The sequence below is a fragment of the Macaca thibetana genome, chromosome 3 (assembly GCF_024542745.1).
Source record: "Macaca thibetana thibetana isolate TM-01 chromosome 3, ASM2454274v1, whole genome shotgun sequence".
Lineage (NCBI taxonomy): Eukaryota > Metazoa > Chordata > Mammalia > Primates > Cercopithecidae > Macaca > Macaca thibetana.
In genome coordinates this window covers 36,890,977-36,909,817 of record NC_065580.1, presented here as the reverse complement: position 1 = coordinate 36,909,817, position 18,841 = coordinate 36,890,977, and the positions used below count along the sequence as shown (strand labels likewise).

At 35.4% G+C, this 18,841-nt stretch overlaps 1 protein-coding gene across 4 annotated transcripts in view; it reads right to left on the bottom strand.

Annotated features, from left to right (window-relative positions):
- Positions 1-18,841, bottom strand: part of AASS (aminoadipate-semialdehyde synthase) — a 68,858-nt gene that overhangs the window by 30,742 nt on the left and 19,275 nt on the right. For 3 of the 4 annotated variants that reach the window (XM_050785067.1, XM_050785071.1, XM_050785069.1), the window contains 7 exons: positions 13,284-13,351; positions 13,029-13,175; positions 11,666-11,744; positions 11,423-11,550; positions 9,544-9,692; positions 8,050-8,172; positions 7,561-7,672 (listed from right to left, as the gene is read on the bottom strand). In XM_050785067.1, the coding sequence (XP_050641024.1) occupies positions 7,561-7,672; positions 8,050-8,172; positions 9,544-9,692; positions 11,423-11,550; positions 11,666-11,744; positions 13,029-13,175; positions 13,284-13,351 (806 nt within the window). Of the gene's footprint in view, positions 1-7,560; positions 7,673-8,049; positions 8,173-9,543; positions 9,693-11,422; positions 11,551-11,665; positions 11,745-13,028; positions 13,176-13,283; positions 13,352-16,049; positions 16,162-18,841 lie in introns of those variants that run through there. The other variant, XM_050785070.1, reaches the window with a different exon arrangement.

The following is an 18,841-nucleotide window of genomic DNA, read 5'->3' as shown; positions in this document are numbered from 1 at the left end:
TTTAAAAATTTCTAGAGACAAATGAAAATGAAAACACAACCTACCAAAAGCTATGCGATAGAGCAAAAGCAGTACTCAGAAGCAAGTTTATAGCAATGTTGAAATGCCTATTTCAAAAAAGAACAAAGATCTCAGATAAACGAATGTTGCACCTCAAGAAACAAGAAAAACAGGAACAAACTGAAACCAAAATTAGTAGACACAAAGAAATAGCGATGGTTAGAGAAGACATAAACAAAACAGAGACGTAAAAAATACAAAAGATCAATGAAACAGTTTGTTTGAAAAGGTAAACAAAATCAACAAGCCCCGAGTCTGCCTAAGGAGAAAAGAGAAAAGACTCAAATAAATAAAATTTCAGATGACTGTTGTTGGTGTATTGGAATGCTAGTGATTTTTGTATGTTGATTTTGTATCCTGAAACTTTGCTGAAATTGCTTATCAGCTTAATTTTTGGGCTAAGACTATAGGTTGTCTACATATAGAATCATGTCATCTGCAAAAAGGGATAATTTGACTTCCTCTCTTCCTATTTGAATGCTCTTTATTTCTTTCTCTTACATGATTGCTCTGGCCAGGACTTCCAATACTAGGCTGGATACAAGTGATGAGAGAGGGCATCCTTGTTGCCAGTTTTCAAGGGTAATCAATGTCATTAAAATGGCCATAGTGCCCAAAGCAATTTACAGATTCAATACTATTCTTATCAAATTACCCATGACATTCTTCATAGAACTAGAAAGAAACTATTTTAAAATTCACATGGAACCAAAAAGAAGCTGAATAGCCAAGGCAATCCTAAGCAAAAAGAACAGAGCTGGAGGTATCACGCTACCTGACTTCAAAGTATATTACAGGGCTACAGTAACCAAAACAGCATAAGACTGGTACAAAACCAGAAACAACGACCAATAAAACAGAATAGAGAGCTCAAAAATAAGGCCACACATCTACAACCATCTGATCTTCAACAAAGCTGACAAAAACAAACAATGAGGAAAGGACTCCCTGTTTAATAAATGGTGCTGGGATAACTGGCTAGCTATACAGAAGATTAAAACTGGATCACTTCCTTACACTATATAAAATGGTGTAAATAAACTCAAAGTGCATTAAAGAATGAAATGTAAAACTCAAAATTAAAAACCCCGGAAGATGATCTAGGCAAAACCATTCTGGACATGGGAACTGGCAAAGATTTCATGATGAAGAACCAAAAACAATTGCAACAAACGGGATCTAATTAAAGTAAAGAGCTTCTGCACAGCAAAAGAAACTATCAACAGAGTAAACAATCTACAGAATGGGAGAAAATATTTGCAAACTATGCATCTGACAAAAGTCTAATATCTGGCTTCTGTAAAAACTTAAATTTATAAGAAAAAACAACCCCCTTAAAAACTGGGCAAAGGACATGAACAGACACTTTTCAAATGAAGACATACATGCAGTCAACAAGCATATGAAAACAAATTCAACATCACTGATCATTAGAGAAATGCAAATCAAAACCACAATGAGACACCGTCTCACACCAGTCAGAATGGATATTACTAAAAAGTCAAAAAATAACAGATGTTGGTGAGGTTGTGGAGAAAAAGGAATGCTTATACACTGTTGGTGGGAGTATAAATCAGTTCAACCCTTGTGGAAAGCAGTGTGGCAATTCCTCAGAGAGATGAAAACAGAACTACTCTTCAACCCAGCAATCCCATTACTGGGTATATAGCTAAAGGAATATAAAATGTTCTATCAAAAGGACACATGCACACGCACATAGTGTTGTAAAGAGTGCTCATTGGAGCGCTATTGTAAATAGCAGAGACATGGACACAACCTAAATGCCTATAAATGATAGACTGGATAAAGAACATGTGGTACACCATGGAATACTACGAAGCCATAAAAAAGAATGACATCATGTCTTTTGCAGGAACATGGATAGAGCTAGAAGACATTATCCTTAGCAAATTAATGCAGGAACAGAAAACCAAATACTGAATGCTCTCCCTTATAAGCAGGAGCTAAATGATGAGGACATATGGACACATAGAGGGGAACAACACACATTGGGGCCTTCCTGAGGGTGAAGGGAGAGGAGCAGAAAAAAATAACTATTGGGTACTAGGCTTAATACCCTGGTGATGAAATAATCTGTACATCCACCCCTTGTGACACAAGTTTACCTAAGAACAAACCTGCACATGTACCCCTGAACCTAAAAGGTTTTTTTTTAAGTACGTATTAGCTTCTGCAACAATATTGCATAATATATCACCCACAACTCAAAAAGACAAACACACACACACACAGATGAAAAAGGAGACATTACAACTGATACCACAGAAATACAAAGGATCATAAGAGAGCATTATGAACAATGATATGCAAACAAATTGGAAAACCTAGAAGAAATGGACAAATTCCTGGACAATTACAATCTACCAAGATTGAACCAGAAAAAAATAAACAATCTGAATAGACGAATCAATAACAGGCAGTGAGATTGAATCAGTAATAAAAAGTCTCCCATCAAAGAAAAGCCCAGGACCTGATGGTTTCACTACTGAACTCTACCAAACATTTAAAGAAGAATTAACACCAATTCTTCTCAAACTATTCCAGAATATCAAGGAGGAGGAAATTCTTCCAAACTAATTATATGAGGCCAGTGTTAATGTGATACCAAAATCAGACAAGGACATAACAAAAAATGTAAGCTTCAGGCCAATATCCCTAAAGAATATAGATGCAAAAATTTTCAACAAAATACTAGAAAATCAAATTTAACAGCATATTTAAAAGAGCATTCACCATAATAAATGGGATTCATTCCAGGGGTGCAAGGATGGTTCAACATATGCAAATTAATAAACATAATTTATCATATTAATAGAATGAGGGACAAAAACCATGTGATTATTCCATGAAACTGAAAAAAAGTATTTGACAAATTCAACATCACTTTATGATAAAAACTTTCATCAAATTAGGCATAGAGGGTACATATGTCAACATAATAAAAGATACATGACAAACCCACAGCTAACATCATACTAATCACGGAAAATTGAAAGCTTTTTCTCTAAGATGTAGAACAAGAAAAGGATGCTACTATTCAACATAGTACTGGATGTTCTAGTCAGTGTAACTAGGCAAAAAAAAAGAAAACAAAGGCATCCAAATTGGAAAGCAGGAAGTCAAATTGTCCTTGTTTGCAGATGACAAAATCTTATATATAGAAAACCCTAAAGGCTCCATCAAAACACTGTTAGAACTGATAAACAAATTTAGTAAAGTTGCAGAATACAAAACCAACATACAAAAATTAGTAGCATTTATATATGCCAACAGTAAACAATCTGAAAAAAAAATCCCATTTCCAATAGCCACAATAAAAATAAGATGCGTAAGAATAAATTTAACCAAGGAAACGAAAGATCTCTACACTAAAAACTGTAAAACATTGATGAAAGACATTGAAGAAAACAAAAACAAATGTAAAGATATTCCCATGTTCATGGATTGGAAGAATTTATATTTTAAAATGCCCATACTACCCAAAGCAATCTACGAATTCAGGGCAATCCTTATCAAAAAAAAAAAAAAAAAAAAAAAAAAAAAAAGACAATCTTCACAGAAATAGAAAAGAAAATCCTAAAACTACTATGAAATCACAAAAGACCTCAAATCATCACACAATCTTTAGCAAAAACAACGAAACTGGAGGCATCACACTACCTGACTTCAAAATACACCACAAAGCTATAGTAACTAAAACAGCATGGTACTGGCATAACAGCAGACATATAAACCAATTGAACAGAAAAGCAAGCCCAGAAAGAAATCCATACATCTATATCCAACCAGTTTTGGAGAAAAGTGTCAAGAACAAACACTTTGGGAAGAAGAGTCTCTTCAATAAATGGTGCTGGGAAAATTGGATATCTACATTCAGAAGAATAAAACTAGACGCCCTATTTCTCATCATATTGAAAAAACTCAAAATGGATTAAACACTTTAATGGAAGACCTAAAACTATGAAACTCCTAGAAAAAAAAAAAACAAAAAAAAAACAAAAAAAACAGAACATAGGAGAAATGCTTCATGACATTGACCTGGTTAAGAATTTTTTGGATAAGAACTCAAAAGCACAAGCACAAAACCCAAAAATAGACAAATGGAATTACATCAAACTAAAAAGCTTCTGCACAGCAAAACAAACAAGCAAACAAAAAATCAATTGAGTAAAGAAACAACAGAATGGGAGAAAGTATTTGCAAACCATACATCTCACAAGGAAGTAATACCCAGAATATACAAGAAAGTCAAAGAACTCAATAACAAAACAACAAATAATACAATCAAAAATGGGCCATACTCAAATCAAATCTAATAGCTTTAAAATGCATATATTGCTAAAGAGAAACACAGAAAAATAATTACCTAAGCACTATTGTAAGAAGTTATGAAAAGAAAGGTTAACTAAGCTCTCAATAAAGTAAAATAAAGAATATAGTAAAGGTAAGATTATAAATTAAGAAAATAGAAAATGATATAAAATAGAGATGATCACCAAAGTTGAACTGATTTTTTGAGATGACTAATAAAATTCATCAGTTCCAGGTAAAATAGATTAAGAAAAAACAGAAGGCATACCCGAACAACATCAGGAAAAAGAGAAATCCCTACAGAATCTGTTAAAGAGTTAATAAGATTATTACTAAAAAAATATTGTGACAATAAAGTTTACAACTTAGATGAAATATAAATTCCTAGAAAATAAGCATACCAAAATTGACAGAAGAAAAATAAAAGTCTGAACATTCTTAAGTTTTTAAATAAAATGTAACCTATAATTTTAAAACTCACCCTTAAAACCAAACAAAAAAGAAACAAACAAAAATGCTACCAACCCAAATCGTTTTGCTAATGAATTGTCTCAAGTAGAACTAACAGTAATCTCATGTAAAATGTTCCTGAGACCAAAAATAAGGAAATACTCTCTAACTTGTTTTAAGGCCAACATAACCTTAATATTCAAACCTGACAAAGACCTGATAATAAAACAAAGTTATAGATAAAACTCTCTAATGAACATAGATGTTAATAATCCTAAACAAGATAAATTTATGTACAAACTCAACAAAATAATGGGGAGATACATATATATATATCTCAAAACACATGTCAAAAATCTTTATAGTAGAATTATTAGTAAAAGTCCCAAAAAGAAAACAACCCCAAATGTCTATCAATGGTAAAATAGATTAAGAAATTTTGGTATATTCCTTAGCAACCTGAACTTAGTCATAAATAAACGGCTAACATACAACCAAGTTGGATTTATCCTAAGAATGTGAAGTTAGTTTGATATTGGAAAACCAACTGACAAAATTCACATATTAACAGAGAAAAGGAAAAAATGATCTTCTCAATGAATACAGAAAATGCATTTGATAAACGTACATAATATCCACATCATCCAGGCCATAATCCAGAATTATTCAATCTATGAAAACCAGAAGACTATGATCAATTCTCAAGGGAAAAGACAATAAAGTCCAACCGCAAATTGACCCAGAAAGTTGGAAGTATGAGATAAAGATTGTAAAGTGGTTTTTATAACTATGTTCCATGCAATAACGAAAAATACACTCATAATTAATGAAAAGATAGAAACTCTCTGCAGAGAAAGACAAAATACCAAAATGAAATTTTTAAAAAGGAACCCAACGGAAATTCTAGAACTGAAAATAGAACATTGGAAATTAAAAATGCACAGAAAAGTCTGATTAGCAGAATAGAGAATATGAAGACATTTTCGGATAAAGGACAACTCAGAGAATCTGTCACCAGCAAACCTGTACTATAAGAAGTGATAAATTAAGTTATTCAGTTGGCAGGGAAATGATGCCAAAGGGAAATGAATGAAGAACATCAAAAATGGTAAACATCTTGGTAAATATATTATTGCATTTTTTATACACATACAGTTTGGCCACTTAAACATTTACCGTTATAAAATTTTAAAAGTGGAAAAACTGTTAAGATTATGTATTCATGGCTGGGCATGGTGGCTCACGCCTGTAATCCCAGCATTTGGGAGGCCAAGGCAGGTGGATCACGAGGTCAGGAGTTCAAGACTAGCCTGGTCAACATGGTGAAACCCCGTCTTTACTAAAAACTACAAAAAATTAGCCAGGCGTGGTGACACACACCTGTGGTCCCGGCTACTCGGGAGGCTGAGGCAGGAAGAATCGCTTGAACCTGGGAGGTGGAGGTTGCAGTGAGCCACAATTGCGTCACTGCACTCCAGCCTGGGCAACAGGGTGAGACTCTGTCTCAAAAAATAAATAAATAAAATAAAATAAAATAAGATTATATGTTCATTACAACCACCTCACGTTACAGATGAAATATCTGAGGCTCAGAAAGGAAGTGAGTGCCCTGCTCAAGGCCATAAAGCAAGTTGATGTCTCCAGCAAAGCCTGGCATTTGTACTCTCCTTCTTCTGCTTCTTTAATCCCTCAGCACCAACTCCAGACACATTGCAGATCCGGTACTGACTGCATCAGCAACACGTCCTTAACTTCTCTGTATTTGTTTTATAATGTGTAAAACGGATATAATGATGGTACTTACCTAATATGGTTCTCAAGAGTACTTAAAATTAAAATATATTTAGTACTTGGAACACTTCCTGCACATAGTAGGTGCAATATGTCTAACCATGACAGTGACAGTGTCTGCTGCCTGCATTTTTTCAGGCCTGCTACATCTCCCTGTTGACATATTCCAATAGGAAAAAGAAAGGGTCAAAATGGAATACGGTTTGAAAGAAAAGAAGATCACAGACTGGAAATTTCATTTATTCTTGCCCCACTAACTATTGTTCTATTTTAATGTGAGAGCTTATGAGGGAAGATATAGATGAAAAGAGCAAGAGCCATTCTTTATATTGAAATCGTTGGCAGAGGCAGACATTCTGAAATAAAAATAAAGCAGGAAGGCTATGAATGCTTAGGATAAAAACTGAAATAAGAAAAATTTTCTTTGATAAACAAAATGGAATTTAGATAACATGGTATTTCATTAGCTAATCACTGATCACAGAAGAAAAATACATGACCTCAACATAAGCTGTCACTTAACCATTAGTGACCAGAACCCAATAAAACATTCTATATTTCTAATTTTTCAGACCTAGTTATTATGGCATAATAAGAGTGCCCCAATATGAACTGACATAGATGGCAAATAATTAAAAATAAAGCATGTTTTATCTCATACATGGTGAACATTCTTAACTAAATACCTATAATGGGAAAGAGATGTAATTGTAATTAAGCATGAAGGCAGTGATATCATCATATCCCCCAAGAGACAAGTAAGCAGAACATGTCAAATAAAATAGTATCAGTAAGTATTTCAGGGAAGGGCTGGCATTTCATTTTACAGCAGATTTCTTAGATACAGAAGACCAGAACATTCACAGTATTACCCCATGATTCTGTTTAAAGCCACAGAGTTGTTACTGATATTACCAGTCTGCTTACCATTTCTTCAACATAAGGGTAAAGCATGTCTCCAAAGCATTCTGTAGCTTCAATTGGGAGCTGTGCTGGCAAATTATCAATGGAACACATCAGGATCCCCGAGCCTTCAACACTAAGAGAAGCAATGTGGTTTATTCAGAAGCACAAAACATTATTTGTAAGTTCTGACTTTTCCAGATGTCTACTTTATATTTGCTTCATTATCATTTGTAATTTTGTATAAAAGTACATGCAAAAATAAACAAAACTTTTCAAACCAAACATTTTCCTTCTTCAGCAACCCGTCTCCCATTTAAATATATGTGTGTGTGTGTCTTTGTGTGTGTGTGTGTTCAAATTTGCATGTTTTTTTAACCTAATTTTAGTATATTTGAGTATATCTCTCCAAATTTTCATAGCTTCATAAAGATGTAAAATATTAAGCATTTTAGAGTAGTATATCTATGTAACTAAGTGAGGAATATCATCTAACAACTTTAGCAAACTCACCTGTCATGAATAATATGCTGGTCTGCATCATACATGCAAAAGGGACGCTCTATTGTTGTACACTCAGTCATAAACTCTATAGACCCTCCTGTGTCAGCTGAAATGTCACATATTGCCACAAGTCTGAAAATAACATCAATACTTAGATGAGAGGATGAAATTCTGAAGTCTCCAACAAGACTAAAAAAAAGGAGTTCAGAACGATTTTCAACACAGATCCTAAATATTTCCCAGGCTTTCGGGGTTTTTTTCCTATAGCTCATTCTTCAGGACTCTGCACTGTTCTGTGATACAGAGAATCTTCCCAGTATGAGTTTTAGGCTCTACAAAAAAAAAAAAAAAAGAAAGAAAAGAAAAGGAAAAAAGGAAATAAAAGCAGAACATTGCTTTCCTAGAAAAATCATTAAGAGACTAAAGTTAACATAGTTAGCTATCCCTAAATAACTCAGAAAGGTTCAATTATGCTACCTCCACCCTGCTTAGTACTGTATAGTTTTACATGTGGTTACACAGAAATTTCTAGAATTATGAACAAAAGTCTCAGTCCAGTATTCAAAAGGTTGACTCTAATTTTTCTGCCCAATCTCCAATTACCACTTGCATACATGAACCAATGCAGAGCTAGACTGACACATTCAGCACCCTAAATATGCTTTGGTAGCTCCATATTTATTAAGCACCAATCCTTTCACTTGGAATTCTTGTTCTCCTCATTCCTCCCTTTAAGGTTTGCTGAGCTCAATGCTTCTGCTTTCTTCTAAACCCCAGTGATGTTGTTGCTCCTAGCATTCCCTTGGCATTTACTTGATGCCAGTTACATGCCTAGAAAAGCAAACGTATCTTTTACTCTTCCACAAATATTTAGTCATTAATTCATTCAATATTTAATAATTTTTTCAATGCCTATTATATATCAGGCAACATACTAGGTGCTTACCGCCAAGAGAAACAGACCCCCTATCCTTAAGGAGATTAAGTTCTAGGAAGAGGGAGAAAAATCATAAACACGAGAAAATAAATGAGGAATTTCAAAACAAAAAACAGAGTACCAGACTAGAGATAGAGATGAGAATGGAGGAGTAAGAGAAGATTTCTCTGAGGAAATAGTTTCAGAGCGGCATGGGGCATCACAGAAGGCAAAAGAAGAGTGTTTCAACAACTGGGGATGGGCTGAGCATGGTGGCTCATGCCTATAATCCCAGCACCTTGGGAGGCCAAGGCAGGAGGTCTGCTTGGGACCCAGAGATTTAGACCAGCCTGGGAAACATAACAAGACCCTATCTCTGAAAATAAATATATACAATACAATTTTTTTAAAAAGAAGGAAGGATGGTTAACAGTGTCGACTACTGCCAAGAGGTCAAGAAAGATAAGGCAGAGAAGTAGTCATTAGAAATCAAGTCCTGTGATATGTGGGGACATTACATTATTTGATCCTCTAATAATGGAAGCAGCTGGTCAAAACTACCATCGTTGCTGAAGTAGAGTCCTTACTTGTGTGGTAATGAAGGGCAGCCTTCCACACCAGCAGCTGAGAACTTGCCTGGAGCCAGGAGACTCTGAGCATCTTGGCGGGTTAGGAGGCGAGGAGTGTTTTGTTCCCAGTAGATTCCATTAATTAAGCAAGTTGTATAGGGTGCAATCTGTAATGCAAGTTCCAGGTTCAAGAAAATAGAAAAATAGCCTATTTTAATATAGTATACCAAAAGAGAGCTATCAGGAAAGTCTATGAGAAATAATTAAATGTAACTTCTAATTGATTTTCTTATTGTCCATGTCAGTGTCCATCTTTTGAGGCAAAGACAATAAATAGCCACCCAGATTTCAGTGTAGAATTACCCCATGACAGAGCAATATATGACTATAAATACATTATTGGCTGAGCCCAGTGGCTCACGCCTGTAATCCCAGCACTTTGGGAGGCCAAGGCGGGCGGATCACGAGGTCAGGAGATCGAGACCATCCTGGTTAACATGATGAAACCCCATCTTTACTAAAAATACAAAAAATAGCTAGGCGTGGTGGCGGGCACCTGTAGTCCTAGCTACTCAGGAGGCTGAGGCAGGAGAATGGCGTGAACCTGGGAGGTGGAGCTTGCAGTGAGCTGAGATTGCGCCACTGAACTCCAGCCTGGGAGACAGAGAGACTTTGTCTCAAAAAAAAAAAAAAAAAAAATTCATTATTATGTTCATTCTATAATGTATCGCATGCCAAAGAAAAATGAAAGGACAAAAACAAAACAAAACAAAACAAACAAAAAACAGTGGACCTAAAATTATATTTCCAGCTCTATTAGCAGTAGGGTATGACCTAAATCATGCTACCTCAACTTCCCTGGGCTCTATTTTTCTTACCTGCCAGATGGGGATAATACACACCCCATTCCTCAAAGGAATGCTGTGAAGATTAAATCAGATAACATCTGTAAGCTCTATGGAGCAATATGCTACATACATGCATACATGGCAACTAGGTCAGTATCAGTTTTAGGATGTGTCCAATCACCAATACTTCGGTGATTGGGGAAATGAAAAGGAATAAAGATTTCTTAGATTCAAAATTTTTCAGTTTGAAACTACGTTCATAATTTTTCTTCTTCAAACATCTCAAGCAGAAGGTAAGAGTTCTAACATGCCCTGCATGATATAAGGACTAAACTTCATACCAGAATCTGAAAATGCTATGTTGGTCAAACATATTTAAAATTATTTAAAGCATTCTTTTTCACAATAAATGCATGCCTTTTTTGTTTTATCTATTTTTTGGTTTGTTAGTTTATCTGGGGGAAGATTGTCGCATGGCCAATGACTATAGAACACACAAATATATTTTATTTCTTAAAAGATAAAGCCAGTGTGTCCCATCGAAGGATTTGATTTGTAAGTATAATAGCTTTTTCATACAGTGGGGGTGGTCTGCACTTATGTAGGCACACTATTTCACCCTCACTCCCCGTAAACAATGGCATGCATTTCAGGATTGCTGGTTGAGATTATGGTTGTAATTTGTAGCCATGTTGAGACCAAACGTCATAGGCATTGTGCTCTGCCCACAGTGCTAACTAGTCCAGGATAAACATAGAAAACAGTAACCCACAGGAAATGGCTTAGAGCTATTGGTCACATGCAGACCTGAAGCAGAAATGGAGACAGTGAAACAAAGAGTATATCCACAGAAACTACCAGAAGCACGAAGCAAGACTACTCCAAATACCCCTAAAAGATGATAGCTCCAAAGGCCAACTCATGGTACCCAAAGGACTCACAACAGGAAAACCGAAAGCCAATGTATAATTTATAATTTCTCTCCTTGAAAATTGCCTAGCTGCACTGTATCATAAGCAACCAACTTAAAAGCTGAACATGATACTCACATCAGTATTAAAACGACTTATGTAGCGCTCAGGATGTTTGTCATACTCTGCAGGATCATACACACCATCTGTTTTCCTGACAAGATGATGATGACGACTTAACACCGTCCCATACACTTTTCTGAGGTCTTGCAAAGGAGAAAGAAATTAGTAAAGTGGGTGACAAATAATGAAAATTTATGGTGATAAAATATAACACAGACTATTAAAAACATTAAAAGTTAGTCATCCCCCGTCCCTTACCTCCAGTTTGGGAAACTTCTTTTAATTCATGGGGCTCCACATATTCACAAGGTAGCTCATTAAAGATTGCTTGGGCTCCCTACAAATAACACACGAGTAAAAATCCAAACATCAATAGAAAAAGAACCAACATGGTTTTCTTCAAAGATCTGATCATTTTCCCAACAATTATACAGCTCCACTTGCCTTCCCTACAACCAGGAATGCAACACAGAAATATAGATGAGCTGCTTACAACAAGTCTGCTAGCTAGTTTTTATTCCTGTTTGAAAAGCACACTTAGAAGGGGCTTTAATTTTTTTCTTTTTTATTAAGCTACTCAGTATCAATAAGAGTGTTTAGAAATGAGGGCAAAAATATTTCCATTTATTTTAGATCCATTGCAGAAATTATTCCAAATGGGGAAACTATATTCCCTACAAAAGAAATAATCGGATGCTTACCTCACAATATAATATGAATGATATCCTATTTGTAAAATATTTTCTTTGAAGAAGGAATTATTTTACTATTACAAGTTTCTATAGGAGATTACAAACACATTCTTAAAACCACCAGAGAAGGAAGAAATTATGAATTCCAGTCTTAAATGAATTTTCCTAACATCTTTTTTGCAAAACTCCAAGTAGTCTTAACAAATGGACATCGTGAGGTCACTTTCAAACTCATGGAGGTTTTGGTGATAGAGGTAAAACAGATCACCCTCAGAACAGACCTTTACACTATTAACAATGAATTATCTTATTTATTTTATTTTATTTTGAGATGGAGTCTCGCTCTGTCACCCAGGCTGGAGTGCAGTGGTGCGATCTCGGCTCACTGCAACCTTTGCCTCCCGGGTTCAAGCGATTCTCCTGCCTCAGCCTCTTTAGTAGCTGGGATTATGGGTGTGCACCACCAGGCCTGGCTAATTTTTGTATTTTTGGTGTAGATGGTGTTTTACCATATTGGCCAGGTTGGCATCAAACTCCTGACCTCAGGTGATCCGCCTGCCTCAGCCTCCCAAAGTACGGGGATTATAGGCGTGAGCCACCGTGCCTGGCCAAATTACCTCTTTTAAAAAAGGAAAAAGAAAGGAAGAAAAAGTATTCCAAGACTCAGGTAGCTAGCAATAAACTAAAAACTGTATGTGTGCATGTATGTGTGTATAGATATACGCACATATACACTTACACACACACACACACACATATTTGGATCATTACTACTTTTCACTATGAGAAAAATACGTTGGTAAGAAAAGTGCCAAAAAAAGAATCTTCATTCAGTCCATTTGAAATACCCACAAAATGCCTGCCCACATCATTTGGGTTAGTTTCACAGTTTTGGATTGTTTTACAAAAGGAAGTCAGGTAAAACTTACCTTAGAAACATTACCAGTTCCTGTGAACACAAATGTTAAGGGCCCTATTGACTTAGGCATCAAACCCAAAGATATTTCATAGCCAGCATCACGAACAGCTTGCACAGCCTGACTGCTATTCCTGTAGTTATGAGCCATGCCAATGTGCTGAAAACAAACATACACAACTCAAGTTAGTCCACCAGCTCAGCATTTTTTTATTCTTAAGGTGTGAGATGTGTTTTCAAAAAAATAAGCAAAATAAACATCTCTCACCATAAAAGGTGTGTGATGTCCCAAAGCAAGGAGCCTTAAACCCATTCCATGTAAAATGTTGATCATCCCTGTTACAGAATCAGACCAATAGAAAGACTATTAGTTGGGAAGAATTTAAGCTGTTCTCTCTGCCCATTCTCCAACCTGTATGGTGCCCTGCAGAAGCACAGATCACAGCATCTCAGAGTTAGAAGAGGCCTCAGTAGATCTTATCCATCCTCTCAACTTTCTGCCATCAAATGCACTAACCCAAATGCATCCCCACCTATTCCTTCCACCTTCAATCCTGATAAAATAGGATGAATGTTCCTCTTCTTATCTAAGGCTAATCTCTCCACATTGGCTCCAGATCCCACCCCTTCCTGCCTCCCAAAGAATTTATTACTGAGTTACTCTCTTCACTATGCTTCCCTATTGCTTCATTCTTATCAGCATTTAAACATGCTCCTATGCCTCCCATACCAAAAGCAAATGAACAAACAAAAACAGTCACCGTTAACCCTAAGGCTCCCATCATCTATTTATTGACCTAAATAGCTAAATGCAGTGGACACATTGTAGATCAGGTCAGAAGTACTTGGCTATGCAGACCTCTTCTTTGTTGAAACAAAGAGTGCCCCTCAGCATCCCAACTTGAAATTTTTAATCCTACCTTTCTGTAGGATCCTCTTCCTGTGGCAACTCCTTTTATGTTATTCACCCTCAGGATTATGTCCTGGGCTCTATTCTCTTCCACATCTACATTTGTCCCTTAGGGAATCTCATCCAGTCCTAAATTTCAAGTACTGTCTATATACAGATGACTTCAAGTCTGTGTCTCCAAAACAGATCTTTCTTTTGATTTCAAAACTTAGCCAGCCACCTTCTTAAGTCTGTCTCAATTTAGATGTTCTTCAGAAAGCTAAAATTCAGCATGCCTGTAGCAAAGACCTCAGCATCGATTCTTTCCTTATTCTTTTTAGGAAAGAACTTTCCATGCTCCTCCATTCCCCATCCTCACCCCGGACACACATCCCTACCAAATTTTCTTTTATCATTTTTCAAAAGTCAACATATAAAGAAATAGTTTATATACAACATAATGCACCCATTTAAAATGTATAGTTTGGTAACTATTAACAAATATACACATCCGTGTTATTACCACCATGATCAAGATACTGAGTATTTCACCAACTCCTGGTCTCCACAACTACTGATCTTTCTCTCTGTATAGATTAGGTACTTCTAAACTTACATATAAATGAAATTTTAAGCAGTAGCCTCTCAGTGTACGCAGGCGGTTGGTTCTAAGATCCCTGTACATGTCAAAATCTGGGCATAATCAAGTCCCACAGTCAGTCTTGTGACATCTGCCTGTATGAAAAGGTGGCCCCCCGTAAAGGTGGATTTTGCATCCAGTAAATATAAGCGGACTCATGAAGTTCAAACTCATGTTGTTCAAGGGTCAATTGTACTCTTTTACAATGTGTCGGCTTTCACTCAGCACCATGTTTTTGAGATTCATACATATTTTGTGTGTATCAGTATAGTTTTTTATTGCTGAAGAATTGCCCATTTCCATTTCAGCTGATTTCTCTGCTCATCATTTGGGTTGTTTCCAGGCTATTATAAATGGAGTTGCTATAAAAAAATTCTTTGTATAAAATATTATATTTCTTTTAATAAATGCCTATTAGTGGAATTTATTTTGTACCTTGATATTTAAGTTTTCAATTTCTTCTTGAGCTGATTTTGGTAATTTGTACTTTTTGAAAATTTATCTAGTTCATCAGGGTTGCCAAATTCATTGACCTATTCATAATATTCCTTTATCATTTTAATATTTGTAAGATATAGTGATGACCCCCTTGTATTCCTTCTTAGTAAATAGTCTTCTCTGTTTTCCTATCAGTCTACCTAAATGTTAATCAATTTTATTGATATTTTTCAGAGAACAAGGTTTTGGTTTCATTGATTTTCTCTATTCTTTTCCTATTTTAGTTTCATTTATTTTCCCTGTATGTTTATTATTTTTTTTCTACTTGCTTTTGATTTAATTTCTCTGATTTTCTAGCTTCTTAGAGTGGAAGCACAAATTATTAATTTAAAAACTGTCTTCTGTAATAAAAGAATTAAATGCTGTAAATTTCTTTCTAATTACTACTTTATACCCCACACATTTTGATAAGCTATACTTTAAATTTTTATTCTATTAAAAATGTCTTCTAATTTTCCTGTGATTTCTTCTTAATCAATCAGGTATTCAAAATTACATTGAATATCTCCCAAATATTTGGAAAATTTCCAAATATCTTTCTATAAAAACTTCTAGGTCAATTCTATTACAGTCAGAATATATACTGTATGATTTCAAACTTTTAAATGTATCAAAAATTATTTTGTGACTCATTGTATAGGCTATCTAGGAGTTTTTAGGTCATTAATGTAACTATTGATATAGCTAAATTTAAAGCTACCACGTTGCTGTTTGTGTTCTTGTTTCATTTGTCCTTTTTTTAATGCCATTTTTCTTGTATTTTTGCTTGAACTGTGATTTCTGAGTATGAAATTTTACTTCCATTATTGGCTTATTAGCTTTAGAGCCTTGTTTTATTTTTAGTGATTTTTCTAGGTATGCATCTATGCCTCCCATACCAAAAGCAAATGAACAAACAAAAACAGTCACCGTTAACCCTAAGGCTCCCATCATCTATTTATTGACCTAAATAGCATGAACACAGTTCACTGCAGCCTCAACCTCCCAGACTTAAGCAATCCTCCCACCTCAGCCTCCAAGCAGCTGGGACGACAGGCACGCACCACCAAGCCCAGCTACTCTTGCATTTTTTTGTAGAGATGGGACTTCACCATGTTGCCCAGGCTGGTCTCAAACTCCTGAGTTCAAGCAATCAGCCTGCCCTGGACTCCCAAAGTGCTGAGATTACAGGCATGAGCAACTGTGTCCATACCTAAAGAAAAGTTTTTAAATAAGATATGATGTTTTTTATGTTTGTTTATATTCTATCATTTGTAGCGTTCTTTATTCCTTTAATTCAATCCATGTTTTCAACTGACTTCATTTTCCTTCTGCTTGAGAAATTTTTTAAATACTTCTATGCCAGTGAATTTTATCAGCTTTCATTTGATCAGAAAATCTGTGTTTAATCTTCATTTTCTAGAAAGATGTCCAGAAAGATATTGAAAAGATCTTGTCTTTGGAAAGATATTGTACTATGCATAAGATTATAATTTGGTTTCTTTTCTTTTAGCACTTTAAAGATGTTGCTCCATTTTCTGCTAGCTTAAACTGTTACTGATTAGAAGTTTGATGTTTATCTTAGTTTTTCTATGTATATGGTTCCTTTTTCCCATTATTTTTAATGTTTTTATCATTGTTTTTTAGCAAGACAATTATGATGGTTCTACTGTCATTTTCTTTGTAATTTTTTATTTCTGTTTTTGACTTGGGGTTTATTGAACTTCACTTATCTGTGTATTTATAATTTTTATCAAGATATGGGAATGTTCTAGTCATTATTTCCTTTCTTCCTTCCTCATTGCAGTAGAAATTAAATAAAATGAAGCATAAAAAGAGAAAAAGACTGAGGGAAAAAGCAGAATTTAAGTGACAGGTGGTGATCAAATGGTCTAATATGTGTGTATTTGGAGTCCCAGAAGGAAGAGAGGAAGGTGAAAGGAAAACAAGCCTTAAGAGAATCAATGTAATCCACAAACATTTGCCTATTAGAACAAAGCCCAATGCCCCTGAAAGGAAAACAACAAAATCTGACAATCAACAATGTAAAATGAACAATGTCTGGCATTCAGTAAAAAATTATGAATTTTGCAATGGAACATTAACCTGGAGATAACCAACAATAGAAACAAACTCAGAAACAAGAAATGACAGAGATGCTGGTCAATGTGCTCAAGGATTAAATGAACACACAAACAAAATGAGGAGTAGAGGAAATCAATCTATCTACCATGTATCTATCAATCAATAGACACTACAGAAGAAAATCTATATATGCTCTTGAATCCTCTGCTTATGTATAGATTTTCCTTTGTGGTGACTATTGATTGATAGATAGGTGGACTGATTTCCTCTATTTCTCTCCTCATTTTGTTTATGTTTTCATTTAAAATGTGAATATACTGAATATTTATTATAGCTGTTTTAATCTACTTGTCTGCTAATTGCATCTCTCTCAAAATAGACATTAGTCTCATTTTTAAGCTTTTATAGGAATGAATTTAGAGTAGGCTTTATTAAGAGCTGGTTTAGCTACACACTTCAGGGCTTCCCTGAAAGCCATATATATTCAGTGAAGTCTCTCCACTCTGGCTGATGGGACAAACTCTGAGAACAGTTTTCCATACAGTTCCCTGGCAATTGTTCTTTTCCACAAATTGTTCCTAAGCTAGTCTCACGAATTTTCATCCTCCACTCAGCAAGACCCCTAAGCATATTTCTGGAATACTATTTCTGCATTCCCTATTTCTCCCTACTCTTTGGTACCATGTGTTGTCAATTCCAGCCAACTCAGGCTCTACAACTCCTATCTCCTCAGTTCAGTGAGTTCACCAGGCTTTGTGTCACTTTTTTATATTCATACGATCTGAAAATTTCTCCAGACAGAAAGCCAGGGTAAACACAGAACTCACCTCATCTATTTTCCATCTATCAAGGATCACAAGTCTGTACTGCCTGTTGTCCAATGTCTAATAACATTGTTTTCTATATCTCATCCAATTTTTCTAGTTGGTTAGTGACAGGATAGTAAGTCTGAACTCAGTTAATCCTTCATGGATGGAGAGCACATGATTTTCACAGCAGACATAGTTGCCCAGCTATAGATTACATTTCTCAGTCAATTTTGACCAATGGGTATAAGCAGAAATAATATGTTCAGATTCTGGGTCGCATCCTTAGAAAGGAAGCTAATTGCCTCTACTTCCTTTCTCCCCTTTCTACTGAATGGAAAATAGCAACCTGAAGGGTCACCTTAGAAATGAAAGTCAAGTGTTGACAATAGCAACGCTTTCTTCTCATTCCACCATCCCTTGATTTCTCACTCCTGGACTTCCAGCTTATGTAAGCTCTGTTTTGTGGAGTCTCCTTTATAGCAATTTAGTTTGTAATCTACTAATATATTGTCCTATACAGAACTCATTTACTGTCTTCCCCCAAATTCTTCCTCCATTCCTGTGGGTACTGAAAGAACTGAATCACTGTCCAAGTTGGTGACCTGTATGTCATCATTAAAGTGTCTCCCTCACTGCCCTCACACCTACATCCAATCAGTCACCACATCCTGTGAATTCCACCTTCTAAATACTTATAAGAACCACATATAGTTCTCTGCATATGCACTCTAATTATACTGAACTTATTTCTATTCCTCAAAACTAATATTTTCCCCTCTTCACTTTAAGCTTTGCACACTTGTACTGTCCTCCCTTACTTCCTTGAATAGTTTTTAATCATTCTTCAGATCTCATCTTCAAAGGCACTTTTTAAAAGAATGTTTTTGCAACAGCCAAGTTCAAATACCTTTCTTTTCTTTTTCTTT